Source organism: Sus scrofa, chromosome 3 (assembly GCF_000003025.6).
Source record: "Sus scrofa isolate TJ Tabasco breed Duroc chromosome 3, Sscrofa11.1, whole genome shotgun sequence".
NCBI lineage: Eukaryota > Metazoa > Chordata > Mammalia > Artiodactyla > Suidae > Sus > Sus scrofa.
Genome location: NC_010445.4, coordinates 117,466,674 through 117,491,693, shown reverse-complemented (window position 1 = coordinate 117,491,693; position 25,020 = coordinate 117,466,674). Strand labels below are relative to the sequence as shown.

The 25,020-nt window shown below is 39.0% G+C and overlaps 1 protein-coding gene across 5 annotated transcripts in view; it reads right to left on the bottom strand.

Moving 5' to 3' along the window:
* Window positions 1-25,020, bottom strand: part of LDAH (lipid droplet associated hydrolase) — a 111,628-nt gene that overhangs the window by 83,729 nt on the left and 2,879 nt on the right. For 3 of the 5 annotated variants that reach the window (XM_005662712.3, XM_013996307.2, XM_013996309.2), the window contains exons 2-3: window positions 16,549-16,704; window positions 7,721-7,864 (exon numbers count right to left, since the gene is read on the bottom strand). In XM_005662712.3, coding sequence (XP_005662769.1) covers window positions 7,721-7,864; window positions 16,549-16,702 — 298 coding nt within the window. In that variant the 5' untranslated portion in view covers window positions 16,703-16,704. Of the gene's footprint in view, window positions 1-7,720; window positions 7,865-8,754; window positions 8,961-16,548; window positions 16,705-25,020 lie in introns of those variants that run through there. The other 2 variants (XM_005662715.3, XM_013996308.2) reach the window with 2 other exon arrangements.

The following is a 25,020-nucleotide window of genomic DNA, read 5'->3' as shown; positions in this document are numbered from 1 at the left end:
AGTTTTTCCTTTTATGTCTGCTACTATTTGTTGTATGTATCTGGGTGCTCTTACATTAGGGGCATATATATTGACAATTGTAATATCTTCTTCTTGAATGGATCCTTTTCTCATTAAATAATGTCCTTCTTTGTCTTTATGACTTTCATTTTAAAGTCTATTTTTTTCTGAGTATTGCAACTCCTGCTTTCCTCTCTTGTCCATTGACATGAAATATCTTTTCCCATCCCCTCACTTTCGATTTATATGTATCCTTTGCCCTAAGGTGAGTCTCTTGTAGACAGCATATTGTAGGCTCTTGCTTTTTTATCCAATCTGCTACTCTACGTCTTTTGATTGGAACATTCAGTCCATTGACATTTAAGGTAATTATTGATAGATATGTATTTATTGCCATTTCAAACCTTCTTTTCCAGTTGATTCTATGTTTTTCCTTTGTTCCTTTCTTTTTTTGGTTGGATAATTTCCTTTTATTGTATGCTTGCGTCCTTTTCTTTTCAGTTTTTGTGAATGTAATGTTTGGATTTGATTTGTGGTTGCCTTTTTTTTTTTTTTTAATATGTTAACCTCTCCCTATATCTGCTTTCTTTAGCCTGACAGTCATAGTCTTATAAACTCAAATATATTCTTAAAAAAAAAAAGTCTAGATTTTCTTACTTTCCTTACCCACATTCTGTGATTTTGAAATCTTTTTAACATCTTCATGTTTGTCCTCTTGCTGTTCCTTGTGTTTATCGTTGCTTTTACAAGAAGTTTTGTTTTTTCCTTTTAAATCTGTATACTGGCTTAAGTGATTGCTTTCTAATTGTGATTTCCACCATCTTATTTCTTCTTACTTCTTTTTTATTTAGAGAAGCCCTTTTCAGTATTTCTTTTAGAATGGGTTTAGTATTGCTCTACTTTTTGAGTTTCTGTTTGTTGGAGAAATTCTTTATTTCTTGTTCTATTTTAAATAATATTCTTGCAGGGTAGAGTATTCTAGGCTGCAAATTTTTCACTTTTAGAACTTTGAATATATCTCGCCACTCTCTTCTGGCCTGCAGCGTTTCTGCAGAGAAATCAGCTGATAGCCTTATGGGGGTTCCCTTATAATTAACACTTTGTTTTTCTCTTGCTGCCTTTAGAATCCTCTCTTTAACTTTTGCCATTTTTATCATAATATGTCTTGGTGTGGGCCTATTTGGGTTCAACTTGTTTGGGGCCCTCTGTGCTTCCTGTATCTTGGTATCTGTTTCCTTTAGATTTGGGAAGTTTTCAGACATAATTTCTTCAAATATATTTCCAATCCCCTTTCCTTTTCTTCTTCTGGAATCCCTGTTATGCACAGATTGCCCCACTTTATATTATCCCATAGATCTCTTAAATCACTTTCACGTTTTTTCATTTGGTTTTCTGTCTGCTGTACTGATTGGGTGATTTCCATTATTCTATCTTTCAAGTCACTAATTTGTTCCTCTGCATTATTCATTCTGCTCTTTAGTGCCTTTAACTTAGTTTGCATCTCTGCAAATGAATTTTCTACTTTTTTCTCGGTTCCTCCTTATATTTTTTAGTTCCTTTCTAAAGTAACCTGCATTACTGTTTATATCTGCTCTTAATTCCTTCATATTCACCCTTAATTACTTTGGTATTTTCACTATCTCCCTTCTGAATACAGTGTCTATTAGACTGCAAAGGTCTGTTTCATTGTTTGCTGCTTCAGGTGAATTTTTCTTTTAACTGGGAATGGTTCCCGAGTTTCTTCATTTCACTTATATTTTTCTTTTTCTATGAATATAGAGAAACCAACTACTGTAGTCTTGGAGGCTATTTCTGTGCAAGAGTGCCCCTTTGTATTTTGTGGGGGGTTACTATTTACTTTTGGCATGGGACTGTGGATATTTGTTGTCTCTTTCTTCAGTGTGAGCAGCATATCCCCTTGATAGGGTGCTGAGTGTATTTCCACGGGCAAGGAGGCAATGGGCAGGGCTAGTAGTCAGTGCCTAGTTGCTGGGCTCTTGACAGTAGCAAGGACCAGCAGAAAGGTAGTGCAGGCTACTCCTAGTCAGAGTCCTGGGAAGTGGTATCGAGCCTCAGGCAGACTTAGGCAGTGCCTGGAGCATTTGACAGTAGCAATGGCAGGGTGTGTGTGTTCCCAGGGGAGTGAGAGCAACAACAGGTGGTGTTTAGTTACAATACTCTCCTCTGTGGTGCTCTCTGAGGTGACTGGGGCTGCAAGTGGTGCCTGTTCACAGACCCCTAGAAGTGGCAGGCTACACCCACCTCTGGCATCAAAGATAACTGCAGTGGTTTGCCCCTGCCACCTGTTGACCATGCAAGAAGCACCCCATCCCACTTAGCCCATGCAGGAGTTACACAGGCTTCTTCTAGCTGCAGAATCCTGGGAAGTGACAGTGATCAGGCATGGGTGAGGACTGCCCAGAGCATATGGCAATGGCAGCAGCAGGGAGGGTGTTTTCCCAGAGGAGTGAGAGCATCAGTGGGTTGTGCTTGGTTGCAGTGCCTTTTTTGCTGACCTCTGAGGTGACTGGGGCTGGAGATGGAGTCTGTTCACAGACCCCTAGTAGTGGTAGGCCATGCCCCCCTCTGGTCTCTGAGATGACTGTTGTGGTTTGTTCTCACCACCTGTAGATCATGCAAGAGGCACCATGCTGCACTTAGCCCCCTGCTGCCCTTAACCCTCAGAAGAGGAACTCAGTCTCCTATAGCCTGAGCAAGTGGCCTTTTGCCACCTGCAGCCTGTGCCAGAGGTACCCTCACCTCTAAGAGCCTGCCTGTGTACAGGGAAAGCGATTCCTATGGTGCTCTGCCACTCCTCCTCTCGCCCTCCCCAACAATGGCACCTTGCTTCTCCTAAGGGCCCAGACCTCCTCCTAAGGGCCTTCTCCTAAGGGCCCAGGTTCCCTTAGCTCTGGCACTCTGCTCCCCAGCCCATGGTGCACTGCTCCATAGCGCCTCAGGTTGTCTCCAGAGAGCCAAACCTAGTCCTCTCCCCAGAACAGACCTCTGGAGCCTGAGTCTCAGCACCCAGCCCTTGCCCAAGAGTCTCAGGCTGTGGTGTCCAGGGAGGTGGTGCAGAAGATTTGTGCAGCTCTCACTCTGCTTTGCCCTGCTCAGTCCAGCTGCTGCACTTTTCTCAGTAACTCTGAGGTCCCTCTGTCAGCTGATCTCCCTGTTGGTTAGGTGGCTTCCCAAGGTTTGGGTTCCTTTTCTCTTTTGCAGCTCCTTCTCATAGTGCTAGTCCTGTCTTGATTCCTTTTCTCTCTTTTCTTTTGTTTTACCCAGTTATGTGGAGGGTTTCTTGCCCTTTTTGGAGGTTTAAGTTCTCCTGCCAGCATTCAGTAGATGTTCTGTGCAAACTGTTCTACATGTAGTTTTTTTTTTTTTTTTTTTAATGTGTTTGTGGGAGAAGGTGAGCGTGACGTCTTACTCCTCCATCTTGATCCTTCTGAACTCAGGGATTCACTTTCTGCCGCATTTCAACGTGACAGTTGGTGAAACAGATTTATTTATTTATATGGCCCACACCTGCAGCATATGTAAGTTGCACTTCCCTCTTGACTGATGATGTTCAGTATTTTTTATATATCTGTTGGCTATTTATATGTCTTCTCTGGAAAAACTTGCCCATTTTAAAAATCAGGCTGTTCATGTTCTCGTTATTGATTTGTATGAGTTCCTTATATATTTTTCTATAAATCACCTCCTTATGAGATATATGATTTGCAAATACTGTTTCCCATTTTGTAGGCTGTCTTTTCATTTTGTTGATTGTTTCCTCTGCTATACAGAAGCTTTTATTTTTATTTTTTATTTTTTGCTTTTTAGGACTTCCCCTGTGGCATATGGAAGATCCCAGGATAAGGGTTGAATAGGAGCTGCAACTGCCAGCCTATACCACAGCCACAGTAATTGTGTCTGCAACCTACACCACAGCTCGTGGCAACGCCAGATCCTTAACCCACTGAGTGGGGCCAGGATCGAACCCGCATCCTCGTAGATACTAGTGGGGTTGTTTCTGCTGAGCCACAATGGGGACTCCCTTTTGTTTGTTTGTTTGTTTTACAGAAGCTCTTTAGTTTGAGGCTGTCCCAAATGCTTGTTTTTGCCTTTGTTACTTGTGCCTTTGATGTCACATCCAAAATCATCACCAAGACCAACATCAAGGAGTTTCCCCCCTTTGTTTTCTTCTAGGAGTTTAATGGTTTCAGGTCTTAAACTTAAGTATTTAATCCATCTTGAGTTAATTTTTGTGTATAGTGTAAGACAAGGGTTCAATTTCATTCTTTTGCACGTGGATATCCAGTTTTCCCAATACCATTTATTGAAGATACTATCCTTCCCCCATTGTGTCGTCTTGGCGCCCTTGTCAAAGATTATTTGATCCTATATCTGTGGGTTTATTTCTGGGCTCTCCATTCTGGTCCCCTGGTCTGTTTTTATGCCAGTACCATCCTGTTTTGATTACCAGCTTTGTAATATAGCTTGAAAACAAAGTGTGATAACTTTGCCTTTGTTCTTCTTTCTCAAGATTATTTTGGCTTTTTGATATCTTCTGTGGCTCCACACAAATCTAAGGATTTTTTTCTATTTCTGTGAAAAAATGCAATTGGAATTTTTGTAGGAATTTATATAGGGATTGCACTGAATCTGTAGATCTATAATTTTAAATAGAAGGTAATTAGGGAAATAAGAAAGATAAAGTAGGTGAAAGTGGTAGCAGAAGAAATCTGAGTGACGGAAGTGCTGAAACAAAATCTCGAGGATCTTGCTTATCAAGGGCCTGCTCACTGTGAGTGGAAATTATTCTAGCAAAGAGGAGCAGATTTGCCAAGACAAGAGTAATCTTACATTTGATGCTTTAAAGAGACAGACACAGGATGTCTGGGTGATGAGATAACCTAACAATAAACAACGTAAGTTCAACAGATTTGTTTTAAGAGGTATTTTCCCTTAGTGCTACCGAAGAGGCAGGCTCAAGCAGATACTCAAAAATGATTAAATTGAGTAAGTGGAATTAGGAAAAAAGAAAACTTAAATTTCATTCTCAAGAGTTGGCGTCCGATGTTTAAGTCAATTTGAAATTAACACAGCATGCCAGAACCAGCACTAAAATTTCAGGAGGCTTATCTAATACTACGATATGTGAGAATTAAGAGGAGAGGTCCAGAGCCGGGGAGTTGTGATGTTCACAGTGAGATGACACATGGATACTTGAGCTCTGGCTTCAGGAGGGAAAAGAAAAAAGAATCAAATCCCATAGTGACTCCCAAAGAATATCTACTCTGTATGCATGAGGGTGATTTTGTTTCTTAAATTCTGCAGTATCACCTTGTATCTTGACCATATGGATCAGTTAACGGCCAAAAATAGGACATGAATAAAAACACGAAACACCTCTTAATTGTCATCCACTTCTTCAAATAAAAAAAATTATTACAATTTAGCATGCCTGCAGACAGTTCATGAATGTGGAAAGAACTTCCACTTAGAAATTTCCTTTTGCTACTCAATAGGATCAGGGATTCAAAGGGCCTGCTTCTAAAAACTGTAAGGTAACACTTCTGAAGATGGTCCAAAGGACAGCTACTAAAACTTGAGCAAATATTTAGTAAAAATGTTTTAAGTGATAATTTGTAAGTTCTACTATTGCTCAGGTATAGTATCATATGTATAGGTTGACCTATACTTATGATCAGATTTAAGATGTTAATACATAACATTCCCATTTGTGCTTGTTATGGACTGAATGTTTGCGTACCCTAAAATTCTTATGTTGAAGCCCTAACCAACCCCTGTTCAAAATGTGATGGTATGTGGAGATGGGGACTTTGGGATGTAGTTAGGGTTAGAGGAGGTCATGAGGGTGGGGCCCTAGTAAAGGTATCAGTGCCCTTATGAGAGATAACAGAGAGCTTGCTGGCTTGCTCTCTTACCTGCTTACTCTCCCTCCTGCCCGCCCCACCCCCCATCATGTGAAGACACAGAGAAGGCAGCAAAGAGTGTTCGAGTGTTCTCATCAGAACTCAATTATGCTGAAACTCTAATCTTGGACTTATACCTCCAGATTGTGAGAAAATAAATTCCTGCTATTAAAGGTACAGAGTCTATGGTTTTTGTTATGGGAGTTTGAACTAACACAATGATAAAAAGAATAAAATAAATATTAAATCCCCAGGTTTTTTTTTTTTATTAACAGATTTTGTTTTTTAGAATGATTTTATAGTTGCAAAAAATTTGGACAGATGAGTCCACAGAGTTCCCATATCATCTACCCCTTGCTCCCTCCCTACCCACACATGGTTTCCCCTATCATTAGATGCTCCATAAGTACAAGAAGACGCTCATATCACAGAAAAGGCATAACAGAGCCAGGAGCAAACTAGGCCATGAAGCCATAGCCACCTATCTCAGATCAACTAAGCAGCACCCTTAGGACAAAGGGTCCTTGAAGAGAATGCCCACAGAGAAAGTTATGTTTTCTTTTTTCCTCTCGTTTTTTTAAAGAGTAAACATGCTAGAATACTTATAAATTAAAAGCAAGTAATTTACACCTCTATGATAGTACTTCCTCCATTTAAAGGCCTACAGCAATCTGCCACATGCATCCTGGCTCTCTCCCAGCTTTCAAGGTCTTTCAGTCTGACCCTGCCTAGCACTGAACACCTTCTGAATCTCTCCCTGCTATGCTAATCCTTCTGCTTGTTATATCTGCTGCTACCTCCACCCCTCGAATCCAAATTCTACTCAACTGTTAAAACCCATTTACTCCTCAAAGTCTTCTCAAACCCATACTCCCCGTTGTTTATTCCTAAAGATCCACGTGATCAGCAGGCCAGAGTTTATCACCTAATCACTCTCTAAATATGAGAATGAGAGCTTCCTTAGAGTAAGGACCATGTCTTATAATTCTTGACCATTCCTCCTAGTATAACCTTGGAACTAAAGTATATGACTGATAAATATATAGTTGATTACATTTGGTAAATAGAGAAGACGAGTCCTACACAAATTCTTTTATTAGCCCAAATTTTTAAAGAAACTTATCTGCAGAAGAATTAAAATGATGCCCCAAATCCTAAAATTAATAAAATGTAGTATCATGGGCCCCATGCCACAAGCAGAGGTTTCCACTGGTATAACTTCTTTTTTTCTTTTTTGGCTGCCCTGCAGCACATGGAATTCCCAGGCCAGGGATCAGATCCAAGCTGCAGTGGCAACCTACACTGCAGCTGTGGCAACACCAGATCCTTAACCCACTGTGCTGGGCCGAGGATGCAACCAGCATCCCTGAACTCCAGAGATGCTGCCAATCCTGTTGCACCACCCTAGGAACTCTCTATTGGTATAACTCTTTTTTTTTTTTTTTTTTTTTTTTTTGTCTTTCTGTCTTTTCTAGGGCTGCACCCATGGCATATGGAGGTTCCCAGGCTAGAGGTCTAATCGGAGCTGTAGCTGCCGGCCTACGCCACAATCACAGCAATGTGGGATCCGAGCTGCGTCTGTGACCTACACCACAGCTCATGGCAACGTTGGATCCCTAACCCACTGAGCAAGGCCAGGGATCAAACCCACAACCTCATGGTTCCTAGTCAGATTCATTAACCACTGAGCCACGATGGGAACTCCTCTGTTGGTATAACTCTTAACCTTAGCAGGCTTTCTAGAAATATGAACATCCACTCAATGTAAAGGAAAACAGATTTTATCAAAGACATACCATCCGAGGTTGTAAGAATCTTCTTGCCTTTGGGGGCCATGGCATGCCCAGCATGGCTGATAACCCAAACTGGAAACTGTCCTTTTGTTGAAGAATACAAAGCCTTTGCAAATGGTGCATAAAAGGCAGAAAAACCTGGGTTACCTAAGAAAAGAAACACAAACTTTTAGATTAATCAAAGCAATAAAATTCACAAAGACAATGTGTAGACTGAAAAAGAAAGCTCTATTCCTAACACTTCTTTGTACAAATGCAGTAACACTTACACATACAACTCAATTTTAATATCCTTAATACCTTAAGCCTGGGAACTATCACTTAGAAAACTTTTGCTCCTGCTTTGTTCTTCAACTGCTGCAAAGAAATTCTTCCTTTGTGTCCCTCAACTTAATAAATGGAACCACCAACCATAAACCAAATACTCAAATCCTAACACCAGGACTCATTCTTGATTTCTCCCTGTTTTTCACACCCAATTCACCATTAAGTCCTGCCAACTTTGCTTCCAAAATATATCTCAACTTGGTCCCATTCTTTAGTATCTTCACTTCCCACTGGGTTTCCCACAACAGCCTCCTAATGGGTCTTCTAGCCATTCTTGTCCCCTAGGAATCCATTCTTCAGGGTATCCAGGAAGATATCTCCAAACCTCAAACCAAATCATAGCCTCCTTAAACACCCTTCAGTGGCTTCCTATTGTCTAAAATCATTATTACTGCTTGTAAGGCCTTCGAGATTTGACTAGGTGTAGTTACCAAGCTGCATAAAAAACCAATTATTGTCCACTCACAAAAAGAAATTTAAGGAATCTACTAAGTATTTTCTGGTCATTTATCACAAGTACTTATATTGTAAAGAGACATATAGTTTGATCTTTTGGAGAAAAGACCACCAATTAATACATGCAGATTTTTCTTATGTATGAACAAAAGGTATTTTTGACATGGGTTGAAAGAAACAGAATGAATAAATAAATGATTTTTTTAAGTCAATCTGATACATTTTTGGGAGAAAAGAAAAAACAGGGTTTTCACCTTGCAATCATCATCTGTATAACGCCTTCATAAATACAAATCCATTTCCATCAGGATCTATTTCTCCAATCAACTTATCTATTTCTTCAAGGTATTAGGTTTTCCCCTCTCTGCAATTAATGGCAGGGTTGTGCTGCATCGATGTAAACTTTGTCATCCTTGTCAAATTTTACTGATTTCTTCTTTACTTTGTATCTTCTGGTTTCCTAAATAAGCAATGTAGTAATGTGGTTAAGGGCACAGAGTAGAGCCAGACTACCTGGGATGGTATCCTGGCCTTGCCATTTATCAACTGTGTGACCTTTTGGCAAGTTATTTCATCTCTCTGGGTCTTGGTTTCCTCATCCATAAAATGAGGATAATAATCATACTACCTCACATGGGAACTAAGTGAATTAATACATGAAAAATAGTTAAACACTGCTCGATACATAGGAGCTGTATAAATATTACCTATTCAAACTTGTCTTCAGTGACTAGCCATGATGGGAATATATAATGGCTTTATTATTTGGCTTCTGTTGCATTCTGACATGGTCACCCATGTTGCAAGTTCTTTTTTGTGATGGTGCTAGTGTCATCTTTGCTAAATAGATGAAAGCTTCCTCAAATCAAGTATTGTGTTCTTTGGCTACAAGAACACATTACTGATGAGTCATCTGCATGCAGCCAGAGGAGAAAGAAGAGAGGAGGGGGTGTATCAGCACAGGGTTGCTGTAACATCTTTGGTGGATATGATAATACTGTTTCATGTTTCATATTTAAACCTTTAATAAGGTTGGCATATTTTTGAGCATAAAAAACAAAGTAGCAATCCAACTTCTTTTCAAGTGAATAACTAAGTGTCCTAAGACCGTTTATTACAGAACCCATTCTTTCTGCATGGATTTGAAATGTCTTCTGATCCAATACTGAATTCTCATATTTGTTTGCTAATTTTGATTCCAAATAATTCCACTTATTTTTTTCTTTCTTCTCTGCCAGCACCATACTGTCTTGATTACCACACTGGTTTTGTTTTAAAGATTTCCTTCTTTTTTTTTTTTTTTTCTTTCTTTTCTTTTTCTTTTTCTTTTCTTTCTTTCTTTTTTTTTTTTTTTCAGCCACACCTGCAGCATATGGAAGCTCCTGGGTCAAATCCTTGTGACCCACACTACAGCTGTGTCAATGCCAGATCCTTAACCCACTGCACTGGCCCTAGGATTGAACCTGCACCACTTTAGAGACAATGCCAGATCCTTAATTTACTGCACCACAGTGGGGACTCACCTTCTCATCATTTTATACCCTCCAAATTTCTTAGGCTGATTTTACAAACTTTAGAATTATTTTTCTAGTTTCAGTTAAAAAAATTTCTTTGGAATTCTGATGGAAATTTTATCTCATTTATACATTAATTTAGAAATATTTCAGTTTTTTACAATACTGAGTTTCACCTTCTAGGAATGTGTCATGTCTCATGTTCAAATGTTTTATGCCTCTCAGCAAAGTTTTATAGTTGCTTGGTATGGCTAGAAAATAATAATAATCAACATTTTTAACTGCTATAACTTATTACATGCCAGGCAGTATTTAACTGTTCTACATATGCTGGCTCATTTAGTCCTCACACGAGGTAGCACTATTATTATTTCCATTTATTGCGTGAGAAAACCTGAGGTAGAGGTTAAATGACTTGCCCAAGGTGTTACTGGTGTTATCACACAGATGATAAGTGCTCAATAAATATCTACAGACTGAAAGAACATACAAAAGAAAATAATAATACTGAATTTTAAAATTACCTAGTCTAGGGTTTTCTGCATGCCTCATTTTACTTCATCTGACATCAGCTCTGTAAAGTTGCTGACATTATCACTAAGGATAATGAATGGACAGCCACTTGCACACAGTACTTGGCACATAATAGGTGCTGAATAAATGGTAGCTATTACAATTGTTATTACACTTTTAATTTTTTTAACTGAATAAATTTAACATACAGCATTCTATAATTTTGGATGTAGAGTATTAAACTGGTTTAGCTTTAAGGAGAATCCAAAGATAACAACTGCATGATTCAGATGCAGTAGTTGCAAGGACAAGACAGATACATAGCTAGAAAACAAATTTTTCTCCTTACCTCTGGGTTTAAGTCTGAGTTCTTTCCCTTAATGACTTTCCCTGAGATCTTAAGCTTTCTGATTTACTATTTTATCACCATTAAGTAGATGATAATGCCAACTACTCCATGTCCCTTCATTCTATTCAGTACTATAGCTTCTTTTGTCTATTCTTTTAGTTATCCTTTTTGTAATTTATATTCTAGTAGGAGAATATATTCACATAACTAAATAGGTAAAATCAAGAGTGTAACAACTTCTATGAAGGAAATAAATACAATTATGTGACAGAGAAGGAGTGAGATTAGGATGGCCTGAGAAAAATGTGTGGGTGACATTTAGCTAAAACCCAAAAGATGAGAAGAAATCCACTACGTAAAGATTTGAAGGAAGAGAATACTAGGACAGAAGAAAACAGGTGCAAAAGCGCTTGGGCAATAAAAAGTTTGGCTCCTGAAGAAACAGGAGAGTCCACAATGGCCAGGAACATGAAGGTCTAACTTAGAGACAGGGGTGGAAAATATAATACAAAATGTTTTGATGTCCTTGCATACTCCGCCACTTAAACGTTATGGCTTATGTTACACTTCATGAACCATGAACTAAACTTCCTGGTTAGGAAATCACAGAGAAAATTAAAAGGGTCTTGCTTACACAACTAAAATCAGATGTGTGTGCGTGTGTGTGTGTGTGTGTGTATCTACCTCCAGGTGTAAGGATGTTCGAAAACATTCCAATACAGAAATGCAGGTCATTTTTTTGAAGGATATCAAAGTGTGTTATAAACACATGCTAGAACATACACATAGTCAAATGCCTGAGCAATGTCTAACGTCTAACAGAGGCTGTGGTGACCATCTCTAGACCCCGACTGCCAATCAGCTCTTAATTACTTAACATTGCAAGCAGACTTATACCTTTTAGTTTATCTTATAGGGGACAGAAACTTCCATATACCAATTGAGTATGACATAGCATGTAGAGAAGGCTGTCCTGTGGACAGAACTTTGGGCTTGTCCATGAAGCCTTGTCTGTTTCACCCCCAATCACTGTACTCACAGCACAAGCCATATCACATGATTCCATTATCCCTATATGACCACTTGAATATTACAATGACACAATATGTTCTATAGTGAGTTCTCATATTGCCTCCCTTTGCTTGTTTCACTACTTAAAGAAAGTCCAAGGAAGCTATAAAGAGAATTCAACAATGAAAATTCAATGGAAAAGAAGAAACTAAAAAGTTCTTCATTCTGTGGATTCCAATAAATAAATCCTCCTTATCATCACTAACTTAAAAGTGATGAACTAATTTTGCTAGCTGTGTAAGCAAAGTGATTTAAAATGAAATGTTGGAGTTCCCATCGCAGCTCAGTGGTTAATGAATCCGACAGCCACTTTTAATTTTTTTACTGAGTTAGGGTTAGGGTTAGGGTTAATTTTAATTTTAATTTTTTAACATGAGGTTGCCGGTGTGATCCCTGGCCTTGCTCAGTGGGTTAAGGATCTGGCGTTGCCATGAGCTGTGGTGTAGGTCACAGATGCGGCTCGGATCCCGAGTTGCTATGGCTTTGGTGTAGGCCGGTGGCTACAGCTCCGATTAGACCCCTAACCTGGGAACCTCCATATGCCGAGGGAGTGCCCCTAGAAAAGGCAAAAAGACAAAAACAAACAAATAAATAAAACGAAATGATATGGCAGCCTATCAGAGATGGACTAAACATTAGGTCTACAGTGGCTTCGCCATCCTGCATATTAGGATGCAGTCACCTAATATTCCCCACAGTATAAACAGACTAGGCCCCCAAATAAAACACAATTATGAATTTCACAAACTAAAGAGAAGCACCAGCCTACAGCTTGCACAAACTCCCAGGAAAAGGTCCAAAGGCAGGAAGGAGAATAGAAGGTCAAACATAAAAGATCACCAGGAAATGAAATGATCTGAAAATGTCAAAGCCCTATAAAACAATGAGACTATTAAAAAAAACCAAAACGCCATGTGTTTTAAGCTTCCCTTTCTCCCCAGTGTCTTCATGAATTCTCTATCTCGTCACCATATCTGCCTCTCCCTATGATGGACTCTCTTCCTTTCAAGGCCCTGCAACAGAGACCTCACTTTTCTCTAACAGCTCATATACCTCAATGAGAGCAAAGGCTTTTGTAATTCACTATCCCTAGCACCTAATGCAAATGAGTGAGTGAATGAACACCTAGTGGGGAAGCAGAGAGGACTGTTGGCTCCACTTACTGGTTCGTCCTGTAACAAACTCTCCTTCTCTAAGACTGAAGCCATCTACTTCCATCTATCAGTTTTTAGTCACTCTCACACTTTCCCTGAAAACCTTGACACTTAAGTGTCAGTTTCACTTGCTATTCCATAACTTAGGTGATTTCAAGATCTGGGTGGATTGGCTAAGCCAATACCTGTGTCCCATAATTCATTATCTTGATCAAATCCAAAGAACTTCACCTACATTCACTCTAAGCCACTAATTTCAACAGCCACAGTTGTGCTGTGCATATCAAAATCCCCTGGAGGGTTTCTTAATACACAGAATGCCCCACCCACAGAGTTTCTGGTTCAGAAGGTCTGGGGTGGGACCCCAAAACCTGCATTTGTAACAAGTTCTTAGATGATACTACTCGTCCTGACAACAACATTAAGAATCACAGGCCTACCTCTTTTCGTTACTCAGAAGTGGTTTACATTCAAAGATCCTAGAGAGTTCCTGTTATGGCGCAGTGGAAACGAATCCAACTAGGAAACATGAGGTTGAGGGTTTGATCCCTGGCCTCACTCAGTGGGTTGAGGATCTGGCATTTCCATGAGCTGTGGTGTAGGTGGCAGACACAACTTGGATCTGGCGTGGCTGTGGCTGCGGCATAGGGCGGCAGCTGTAGCTCCCATTAGACCCCTAACCTAGGAACTTCCATATGCCATGAGTGTGGCCTTGAAAAGACAAAAGAGAGAAAAGAAAAAAGAAAAAGAAAAAGATCCTAACTCTGACAGCCCTTCTCCAGCTCAATCTTCTGCCCATTTAGACTTCACTCCCAATATACCTAATGTGTGATCACAGCTTTGCTCAAACATCTATCTACTTGTTTTTGGTCACTAATTCCTTTCACCCTGCATATCTGCTGTTTTCAATGCTGACACATTTCCTCAAGGCCCCTATTCACTCTCTGCCATTCTTACTTACTCTTAATTAAAAGAGAAAGCAGAGGTTAGGAGGCAGGAACGACTTTACTGCCTCTGACCTGCCTTCACGCTTCTCCGTTTCAGTAACCAGCTTCACCTTCTTCATCCTGGCTTCAGAAGGATATCCCTTCTCCAGTCCAAGACAATGTTTCTAATTATTTTCTCAATCCTACACTCGACCACGGCCTCCAAATCTCTGCTTCATCAAATAGCAGTTGTCATGCCTATAATTTCAAACTCCCCCTCACTACTGGAGAGCATATGTATTTTTAATTTTAATAGATGTTGACAGACGGCTTTCCAAAAGGACTGGTACATCGTGGCAGAACACTGGAAGTTTATTTTCAGAAGAGGTTAAACCAAAGAGAGATTGCAGATTAGAAATCTTAGCCCAGTTGAGAACAGAAGCACGAGGCTGAGAAGAAATACTGAAACAACAACCTCCTTTCTCTTGTTCAGCCCTGAACATTAGCAGATAGGCTTCCATTCCTCAAACAGGATACTTGGAAGGCTCCTTCCTGGGAAAACTGAAAGATCCAAAAAATAACTATAGATATCGCCAGCTGGAAATCCTCCAATGAAATGCTGGGTCTTTACCTGATCACCCTAAGGTGAAGATTACCTAGAGTGACCAAGCATCCTGTTTTTCCCATCCTGTTGTCAAGATTTTAGTACCAAAAGTCATGTGTCCTGGAAAAACCCCTCAGACGAAGATGGCTGGTTACCCTAGACCTACCTGTGGACAAGACCCACCCCTGAATGCAAGCTTCCAATTAATTTTTTTGTGTGTCTTCCTCTTAAAAATGAAAGGGTAGTCAAGGATTAACAAAACTTTTGAGGAAAAACAAACACTAATGCAAAGTAACACAAAAAAGGAACACAGTAAAAACTCTAATAAGAAGCCAAAAAAAAAAAAGAAAAAGAAAATAGGAGCCTATAAAAAAAAGAGAAAACAGAGTTCTTAGATTTGAAGTTTTTAGTTTAAAAAGGTCCATCAAAATATAAATACAACGTATGAAAAACATCCATACTAAAATCTAAATACAGCACATGAAAAACATCCATCCAGTGCCTGACTGTAAAATTTCAGAATTTTTTTTTTTTTCTTTTTACGGCCATACCTGCAGCATATGGAAGTTCCCTGGCTAGGGGTTGAATGAGACCTGCCTATGCCACAGCCATAGCAACGTGGGATCTGAGCCCCATCTGCAACCTATGTCACAGCTTGGGTCAACGTCAGATGCTTAACCTACTGAGCAAGGCTAGAGGTAGAACCCGCATGTTTACAGACACTATGAGCCACAATGAAAACTCCAAATTTCAGAATTTTTGAACAAAGAAAAGATCTAAAATATTTGGGGCGGGTGGGGGGGGGGGTTTACTCACAAAAGAGCAAAACTCAGAATAATACCAAGACTTCTAAAAAAAAAAACACCACGAACCCTGGAAAACAATGAAAATGCCCTCTAAATTCTATGGACACAATGATCTCCAATCTAGAAGCCTAAGACATTTTCTGACCTGCTAGACCTTTAAAAGGTTACTTCCCATGCACTCGTCTCAGGAAGTTCCTAGCAGATGTGCTCCACCAAAAACAAGGGACCCAGGAAACAAGGAATCCAACTCAGGAAAGTGAAAGGAGTCCCTAGGCTGGGCTGTGCAGCAGGTTGAAAGAGCAAGCAGTCTAGATTGAGGCCAAAGAACAGAGAGTTCTGGGTGGGATAATGCCAAAACCAAACAGAAACACAAAAAACTGATTACTCTAAAGATGAGAGGATTTTTTTTTTCACTTCTAGCAAATAGTTTTAAGATAAATTAGAAACATAGAAACTAACCAAATAAAACAAAGAAATTAAGCAAAGGGAACATTAATAAGAGAAACAAGCACTAATCCAGGGGAAACAAACAAAAATGTACAAGAAAACAAATGTAATCATAATACCCTTAGCTTAGCTGTGTATAGGATATGATATGTTATGCTACATATTTATAGTTTTATGTTTAATCTTTAAGGGTGATGTCAAACTCCTTATTTTTAAGAGTGCTTCAAATACCTACAATCAAGTATCTACCCCTAACATTCTACTGACACTGATCCAGCAAAAGTCACAAATGACCCACAATAAATAAATGTTCTACCATAAACTCATCATCTTGAAATGAGACAGGAAAGATTATTTAATGATATTTAATGATAAAGTTCTAATTATTCTAAAATCATTAAGAAATTTTCAAAGCAGATTCCAAAACTATATGTACAGTACACATTGTGATTTTATATATATGTAGTATATATAATATATACATTAATGCACAGAACATAAACAAAAAGCCCAGGCACCAAAGTATTAAAAGTGGTTGTTATCAGTGGTTTGAGTGATTTTATTTCCTTCCATAAGGTTTGTTATACTTATCAAATTCTCTTTAAAATCAGAAACAGTTATAAGTGTCTGAATAATGTCTCCTTATTCAGATTTTTTAACTTACCAGTAATAATAAAAATAAGCAGCTTAGGTCTGTTGGCACTTTGATCATTAATGAGGTCAGTCCAGGGACCACATTTTAGAACCTGGGTTTCAACTCCACAACATAAAATGAATTCCTCATGCACAGGAATTTCTTCCTTGATATCTGAGTCCATTTCTAAATAAGGGGAGAAAAACAATATGAAGAGCCACTGAAATGTAAAACCTTGAGCCAAAGACAATACTTAAGAATAAAAAAGACAAAATTCACTATATCTAGAAGGAAATGCCACAGAGAGATATGAGAGACCTATGACTATTCAGCTATTCTAGATTATAGAATTGTAAAAAAAAAAAAAAAGAAAAGAAAAAAGAAAAAAAAATTGGAGTTCCTGTCATGGCTCAGCGGAAATGAATCTGACTGGTATCTGTGAGGATGCCAGTTCCATCCCTAGCCTTCCTCAGTGGGTTAAGGATCCGGCGTTGCCATGAACTGTGGTGTAGGTTGCAGATGTGGCTTGGATCTGGCGTTGCTGTGGCTCTGGCATAGGCCGGCGGCTGCAGGTCTGATTCAACCCCTAGCCTGGGAAATTCCACATGCCGTGAATGTGGCCCTACAAAGCAAAAAAGAAAAAAAAATTTAAACCACAAGAGTAGGGAGAAACAGGGGCATGTCTTTGGTGAAATTAAAGACTAAAGATGAGTGTGAATCAAAACAAAAATTCCAAAACTCTCCTCTCCAGTCTAAATTGACCACAGCCACGGCTAACTTCGCTTCTGCTGGAGTTCCCTTACAGCTACCTTTTCTACCACTGAGACACGTCCCTACCTTCACCTGGGGAAGACTGCTCTTATACTCTCTTAGAACTGTAAAGAGGGACAGCGAACTGCTTGATGAGTTCTGACATTTTTCCTCTATTAATCTCCTCATCCCAAATCCTGTAAATATGTTTTATGCATTATAACAGCATTACATCATTAAATTATGAAATGGATAGGTGGAATAAAACAGAATGATAACATCATGAACAATTTCCAAAATATGTGCAAACAGCAGTCCCCAATTATTTATATCTCTCCTCTATCTCTGCCTCTGCCTTCCGCGTGTCTATCAACAGGCCCATGTCTCAAACTTTCATTGGTCTTTCTATCCTCCTATCATTCAGAACCCTCCAGACTCCAGATTCTAAGTACCCTTAAAGCTTTTTCTCCTCTTACCACTTTACTCTGACCCTGCACTCTGGTCTGTCTTGTCCCTGCATTTCCTCAGTGTCTTTATGCTTTTCTGCTCCTATATCTTTGCTAATATTTTACTTTCCCATCCCTTCTGGAATGCTTTCCCCCTTGTGCCGGCTCATCAGTTTATTGTCTCTAAACTCATCCTTCATCGCTTTCTCTGGAAAAACAGATCTGGGCCTTTGAAACATTTTTCCTTTGCCAGCTGATATGATGTTAACCTTGAAGAGTGTGCTGGAAGGAGTTCCTGTCATGGCGCAGTGGTTAACGAATCCGACTAGGAACCTCGAGGTTGTGGGTTCAATCCCTGACCTTGCTCAGTGGGTTAAGGATCTGGCGTTGCCGTGAGCTGTGGTGTAGGTTGCAGACGTGGCTCAGATCCCCAGTTGCTATGGCTTTGGCGTAGGCCAGCGGCTACAGCTCCAATTAGACTCCTAGCCTGGGAACCTCCAGGTACCGCAGGAGTGGCCCTAGACATGGCAAAAAAGACAAAAAACAAAACAAAACAAAACAAAAAACCCAAAAACAAGAGTGTAAGAGTGTGCTGGAAGAGAGATACTGCAGGAGGCGGGTTTTTCCCCCTGGTTTCAATGTACTTTCTCAGCAGATTTTTGGAGTTTTTGGTGCCTCCACCTCTGTGCTTAGGCTGTGAGGTCTCTCTAAAGCAGTGATTTCCAAACGGAGATGCTGCTGCTTCCGGAAGACCTATGACAACAAATATCTGGATATGGTTTTCATTGTCACAACTTGGTGTTGGAGGAGATGTCAGTACCAGTGTAGAGGCCAGGAATGCTGCTAAACATCCTGCACAGCACAGGCCAGCCCCCTACAACAAAGAACTACTATCCCAAAATGTCAGTAGTGCCAAGGTTGGAAAATACCTGGAATGCAAAATTCTCACATAAAAAGTGGGACTCCTTTCAAAATAATATTTAAAATATGTTGGTTGACTAGATAAGCACAGAGATCACCTCACCTTTTCTCGTGGGTTGATTTTTAGTTCGTTAGTAAATGTCACTGCCGCCCAATCTCTAAAACTACGGCAAAACACTGCATATATATAAATGTCTTATGACATTTATAAAGTGTTAGAAACAATATTAGATTTAACTGTTATACACAGTATTAAATTAGAGCACTAACAGAAAGGACACTGGCTAAATTCAAGATTTACACCAGAAGAGGATCTAAAGTTATTAACTATATTCAACTCACAAATTATTAACTTCAAAGTAAATGACATCTTAGGCATTTGATTAGCCATAAAGTTAATGAGAATTCAAGAATATATGAAGCTCAGTCTATAAAAACTGGAAAACAAACATAAAATTAACAATAACTCTAAAACACTATAAAGTAAAATACAACTGAGAAATGGAATTAATGTGTTATTGATAAAGCATCTTTTTATTTTACTTCACTCTTATGTATCTGTATCTCACACAACGAAATAAAAAAAGTAAAGAAAAAATTAAAGTTTGAGAATTCAAATTCTTCCTTACCTAAGAATCCAATGCTGCAATTCAATGCTGCAAACAACTGGCAAATTGGGACAATGCGTTCTAACACATATTATTAAAGGCTGATGGCTCCACCTTCAGCCACTACTGACAAGTAAACTTTAATGATTTCAGTTTGTTTTGTTTTTGTCTTTTTGCTATTTCTTTGGGCTGTTCCCACGGCATATGGAGGTTCCCAGGCTAGGGGTCGAATCGGAGCTGTAGCCACTGGCCTACGCCAGAGCCACAGCAACTCGGGATCCGAGCCGCGTCTGCAACCTACACCACAGCTCAGGGCAACGCCGGATCGTTAACCCACTGAGCAAGAGCAGGGACGGAACCCGCAACCTCATGGTTCCCGGTCGGATTCGTTAACCACTGTGCCACGACGGGAACTCCAATGATTTCAGTTTTGATAAGCAACAAGACAGGCTGGACAAAAATCAAGTGTACAGTGTAGATATAATCTGTACAACTTAGGCAAACCTTACACACTGAGATATAGGTGTTCAGCAGCTTATATTAAGGGGTTTCTAACTTTATTTAACAATTTCTTCCCAATTAAATCTTACACAAACCTAGACAATATACAAAACAGAAAAGTAGCATTTGATCCCTATAAATGAGTCTCTTACTCAGCTTTAGCATCCAAGAAATGTCTGCATTTTATTTTGCCTATTCAGTAAGAATTCTACTTTATCCATGTAAGAACTGCAAGTGGTAAGTTTTTTTAAAAATCCTGTGTTGCAATGTCCATATATTCTTGAATTAAATTTCACTGTACTTGAAAGAAAGATAGTGACACACCTTTTTTTTTTTCAAAGTTAAACACACACACACACAAAAAAATCTAAAAATCACTTGTTTTATCATGTATATAAGGTGGAAGTTACTGAAACCTCTTCAAACGGCAGGAATTTTACACATAATATTATCAAATGTAAGTGATGAGCTGTGCTATAATAATGAGGACCTTTATGCCAATAAATTTGATGTGAGCAAACCGAAACAAACACTAAAAGGTTAGTTCTATGTATACTTGTGAACCCAGAATTCCTGATCCAAACGAGAGTCAACACTTAAGGAAGAAATTACCAAACTTACAGAGTAGTCCAGAGAAAAAAATAAAAAGGATCACTTATCAGCCCATTTTTGAGGATAGCCAACATTGATATCAACACCTGACAAGGACATTATAAGAAAGGAAAATTATGGGACAACTTCTCATAAACATAGGGCCAAAAACTCTATTCCAAATATTAGTACACCAAATCTAGTGATATATAAAAGAGTTACACATGACAACCAAATTGTGTATAAATCAGAAACACAAGGTTGTTTAAACAACCTAAATTGAACCAATGTGCTACATTAACAGAATAAAGAAGAAAGATTATATAATCATCTCAACCAATACAGAAAATACATTTGATAAAATCCAATAGAGTCATTAAAAAACTCTTAAAAGAAGAAATAAAGGGACAGTCTTGTATAGAATATAAGTATTTATTTAAAAAAAACCTACACAACTATAAATGTAATAAAATTCACTGAGTAATAAAAAAAACCCTAGGCAAATATTTTACTAATAAAAAAACCCTAGGCAAATATTTTACTAAGTGTATAATACTGAAAGCCCCTCTGAGTTCTACATCAAGACAAGGAAGTCTGCTATCAACATTTCTATTCTACAGTGTACTTGAGGTCCTAGCCAATGCAATAAGACACAGAAAAGAAATAAATATATGCAGAGTGGATAGGAAGAAAGAAATTATTCACAAACACCAAGATTATATATATACATTATTATATATATATATTATTATATATATAACTGGGTGTTCCAGTAACTCTTGTTGCATAACATACTATCCCAAAACTTGGTGGCTTACAACAATTTTATCACACTTATGGATTCTGTGGGTTAAGAATTGAGAAACAACACAGCAAGAAGAGCCTATTTGCAATCTGTAGTATCTGGGGCCTTAGCTGAGAGGACCTTTTTTGTTCGGAAGGGGCCTGTGCCTCTATGTTCATTAGAAGCTGGATTTCAGGGTGTGCTCTAGAAAGATTACAAAATAAATACCTGCCCCTTGAGAAGAAGTCCACAATTTATAAAAAGTGCCCACTACAAGAAGCTACTGTGTCAAAATCCAGGGAAGGACCCAACTTGGTGCAGCCTTTCTTCTGCTGGCCTCAACAAGGGCTGTGCTATAGATTTTTAATTTTATTATTTCTTTTATTTCTCTTTATTATTATTAAATTATTATCATTTGCTTTTGCTGTGATCACTGGTGAGTATGACATGTTTACCATAGGCAAAAGTCCTCTAGAAGTGAGAATCCTTTCTTAGTATCTTTATTCTCATGTCTGATGACTGACGCTGCTTTTGGATAGTCTGTTGGCCATGACTATCTACACATATGTTCATTCCATATGGTCTCTCCACATGGACTATTTTGGGCTGGTTCAGAGCATGAGGGCTGGGTCCCAAGAACAACTGTCTCAGAAGGATCAGACTGAAACTATCACCTTTTAAGACCTAGCCTCAGAAGTTACATAACACTATTTCCATATTAGCCACAATCTCATTCATTTTCAAAGGAAGCAAAATTAGATCTCTCTAAATAGCATATTATAAAAAAGGATGTGGTAGGAGAGTTACTATTGTGGCCAATGAACTTTGGAAAATACAATCTGTCAAAATAAGTTAAACAAAGATACATAAATTTTAGTTCTGCAGAAGCTTTCAAATTACACTAAGAATCCTTGAACATTTAAGGGAAAGACAAAGTATATATACAACCTTTAAAAAACTGATTTGGGAGTTCCCATCGTGGCGCAGTGGTTAACGAATTGACTAGGAACCATGAGGTTGTGGGTTCGATCCCTGGCCTTGCTCAGTGGGTTAACGATCCAGCGTTGCCATGAGCTGTGGTGTAGGTCACAGACGAGGCTCGGATCCTGCATTGCTGTGTCTCTGGCGTAGGCTGGCAGCTACAGCTCCGATTCAACCCCCAGCCTGGGAACCTCCATATGCCGAGGGAGTGGCCCAAGAAATGGCAAAAAGACAAAAAAAAAAAAAACCCCCAAAAAACCCACTGATTTGACCAATCTTGTCAATAGTAATCCTATTCACCTCTCCCACTAATATCTCCTCTTTTTTCTCACAACAGTTTGGGAAAATATTGTAGGCATAAGGAATCTGATAGTTTTAAAAGGGGGACGGGTTTGATTAAAGAAGTGTTTTTAAGAAGATTGTGGGGGAGTTCCCGTTGTGACGCAGCGGAGAAAAGAATCCGACTAGAAACCATGAGGTTTCGGGTTCAACCCCTGGCCTCGCTCAGTGGGTTGAGGATCCGGCGTTGCTGTGAGCTGTGGTGTAGGTTGCAGATGTGGCTCGGATCCTGCATTGCTATGGCTGTGGCGTAGGCTGGGTACAGCTCTGATTAGACCCCTAGGCTGGGAACTTCCATGTGCTGCAGGTGCGGCCCTAAAAAGACAAAAAAAAAAAAAAAAATTGTGAAAGACTAAAAAAAACACACAACTACACTAGAGTTTGGAAGCTATCAAAATAACCTAAGCCGGAAATGAGGGCAAGAGTGGGAAAGAAGTAAATGAGAGACTAAAGTCTTGGTAATCAATCATTCTGTATGGGAAGCCCGGGAAGGGAAAGTGACAAAGACGACTTGGATTCTGATGCTAAAGATGAGGGGAACAGAAACACTGCTCACATAAAGGGGGAACACTGAAGAGAGAAGTTAGAGGAAACATAGCAAGTTTCAAGAAAATAAGTGACAAGGCCAGAGGACAATGGGAGTCAAGCCTAAAGCTCCAAAAAGTCTAAAGTAGAGACACGGTTTGTCCTGACCCTTCTTAAAGAGCTCCCTTATCTTGGCTTCTGTGCTATCTCCCCATGCTTATTAAGAACCTTTCCTTCCCTGATTCCTGTACTATAAGGGTTCTGCCCTGGGTCCTCTTCTCTATGTGCCCTCCTTTTGAGCTTACATCCACCTTGAGAATTAGCCATCTAGAAGAATCCTTAGGTAATATCTATCTCTCCATTCCCCAACCTACTCTTCAAGTTCCTATCCCACTTTTCCAAGTACTGAATATTTTCATCTGGGTGCCTCACTGATGTACTAAACCTTTTGTGTAAAAACCAAAATCTTGTTTCAAAAACTAACCCTACCAACCCTACATCCTGACTTCTGTTTCCATACAAAGTAATATTATTTTCCTAGTTACCTAACTCAAAGGCTTCCTTAACAGCCCCTGTTGAACTCTGGGGGAAATATCTATAGGCAAGAAAAAAAAAAGAAGCCAGAAAAAGAATGAAAAAGAAAAATTAGGAACGGGCATGAACTAAGGTATGTAAAGTTATATTAGCTAGAGGGGAATGTTTCAAAAAAGTTAGGGGGTGGTAATGAATTTTTAAAAATACATAAATGTTAAAAAGCAAGAGAATGGAGTCAATAGTAGGAACTTATATTTTAATGTATATTCTATGAGTCAAGCACTGTGTTAAGTGCTTTATAAATATTAAAACATTTAATTTTTTTTTTTTTGGTCTTTTTAGGGACACATCTACGGCATATGGAATTTCCCAGGCTAGCAGTCGAATCAGAGCGGTAGCCGCTGGCCTACGCCACAGCCGCAGCAATGCCCATCTGCAACCTATGCCACAGCGTGTGGCAACGTTGGATCCTCAACCCATTGAGCAAGGCCGGGAATCCAACTTGCATCCTCATGTCACTGAGTAACTCTTCAGTTACTGTTTTACAACCATCCTATGAGATGGGTACTATTACTTCCAAAAAAACATGTGAGGGGAAAAATGACTGAAAGAAATTAAGGAATTTCCCTAAGGTTACCCAACAAATAAGCTGGAATGTGGTAGAGCCAGAATTCGAACCCAGATGTCTGAATGATTCGAGAGCTCACGTTCTTTGTTTCAAGTTTTAAACTTAAAGATATATGAGTATAATTTCATTTAAATGGAAAATGAGATATATGTTGGGGTTTTTTTAATGGTCAATCATTTTTTAATCTTTTGCATGCCACATCTCTATCTCTCCATCTCACCTCCATGCATATTACTCCTAAACTCTTGTTATTAACTCAGCATAATCTTCTGTAATTTTTTTATAACCACACAAATGCACATAGGCATTTATATATATTCTAATAAATATGACTTGCCAGTGTTGGATAAATAGCATATTATATATACGTTTATGCACTTTCCTTTCGTGTTTCATAACGCATTAAGATCCTGCAGGTCAAATAGTATAACTCTAATTCTTTATTTTTAATGGTTCTATAACATGGATACACTATAATTCACATGGTCATCTCCCTGCTGACAGGCATTCACCTAGTACCTAGTGTTTGGGGACAATGTTGCAATAAGTACTGGTAAATCCCCAAGTTCTGGCATGTATCCACACATATCAGTTCTTTTGTTTCTAATGGCCAGGTCCCATCTACTGCCATACCACCCTGAATGCACCAGATCTCCTCTAATGGCCAGATTCCCAAATGTGGAATTGCTGGGTTGAATTTTAATAGGTATTGGCAGATTGCTTTCCAATAATAGTGTAAGAATCACATTTCTTCTGGCAATCTAAGAGTGTATCTCCCTACAATCCCATCATCAATTAGTGGTATCATTACTTTTAATTCTTGTAGTCTTTGGGTATAAAATATCTCATTCTTTAACTTGTATTTCTCTGATTAGTAGTATATTTGAACATCTT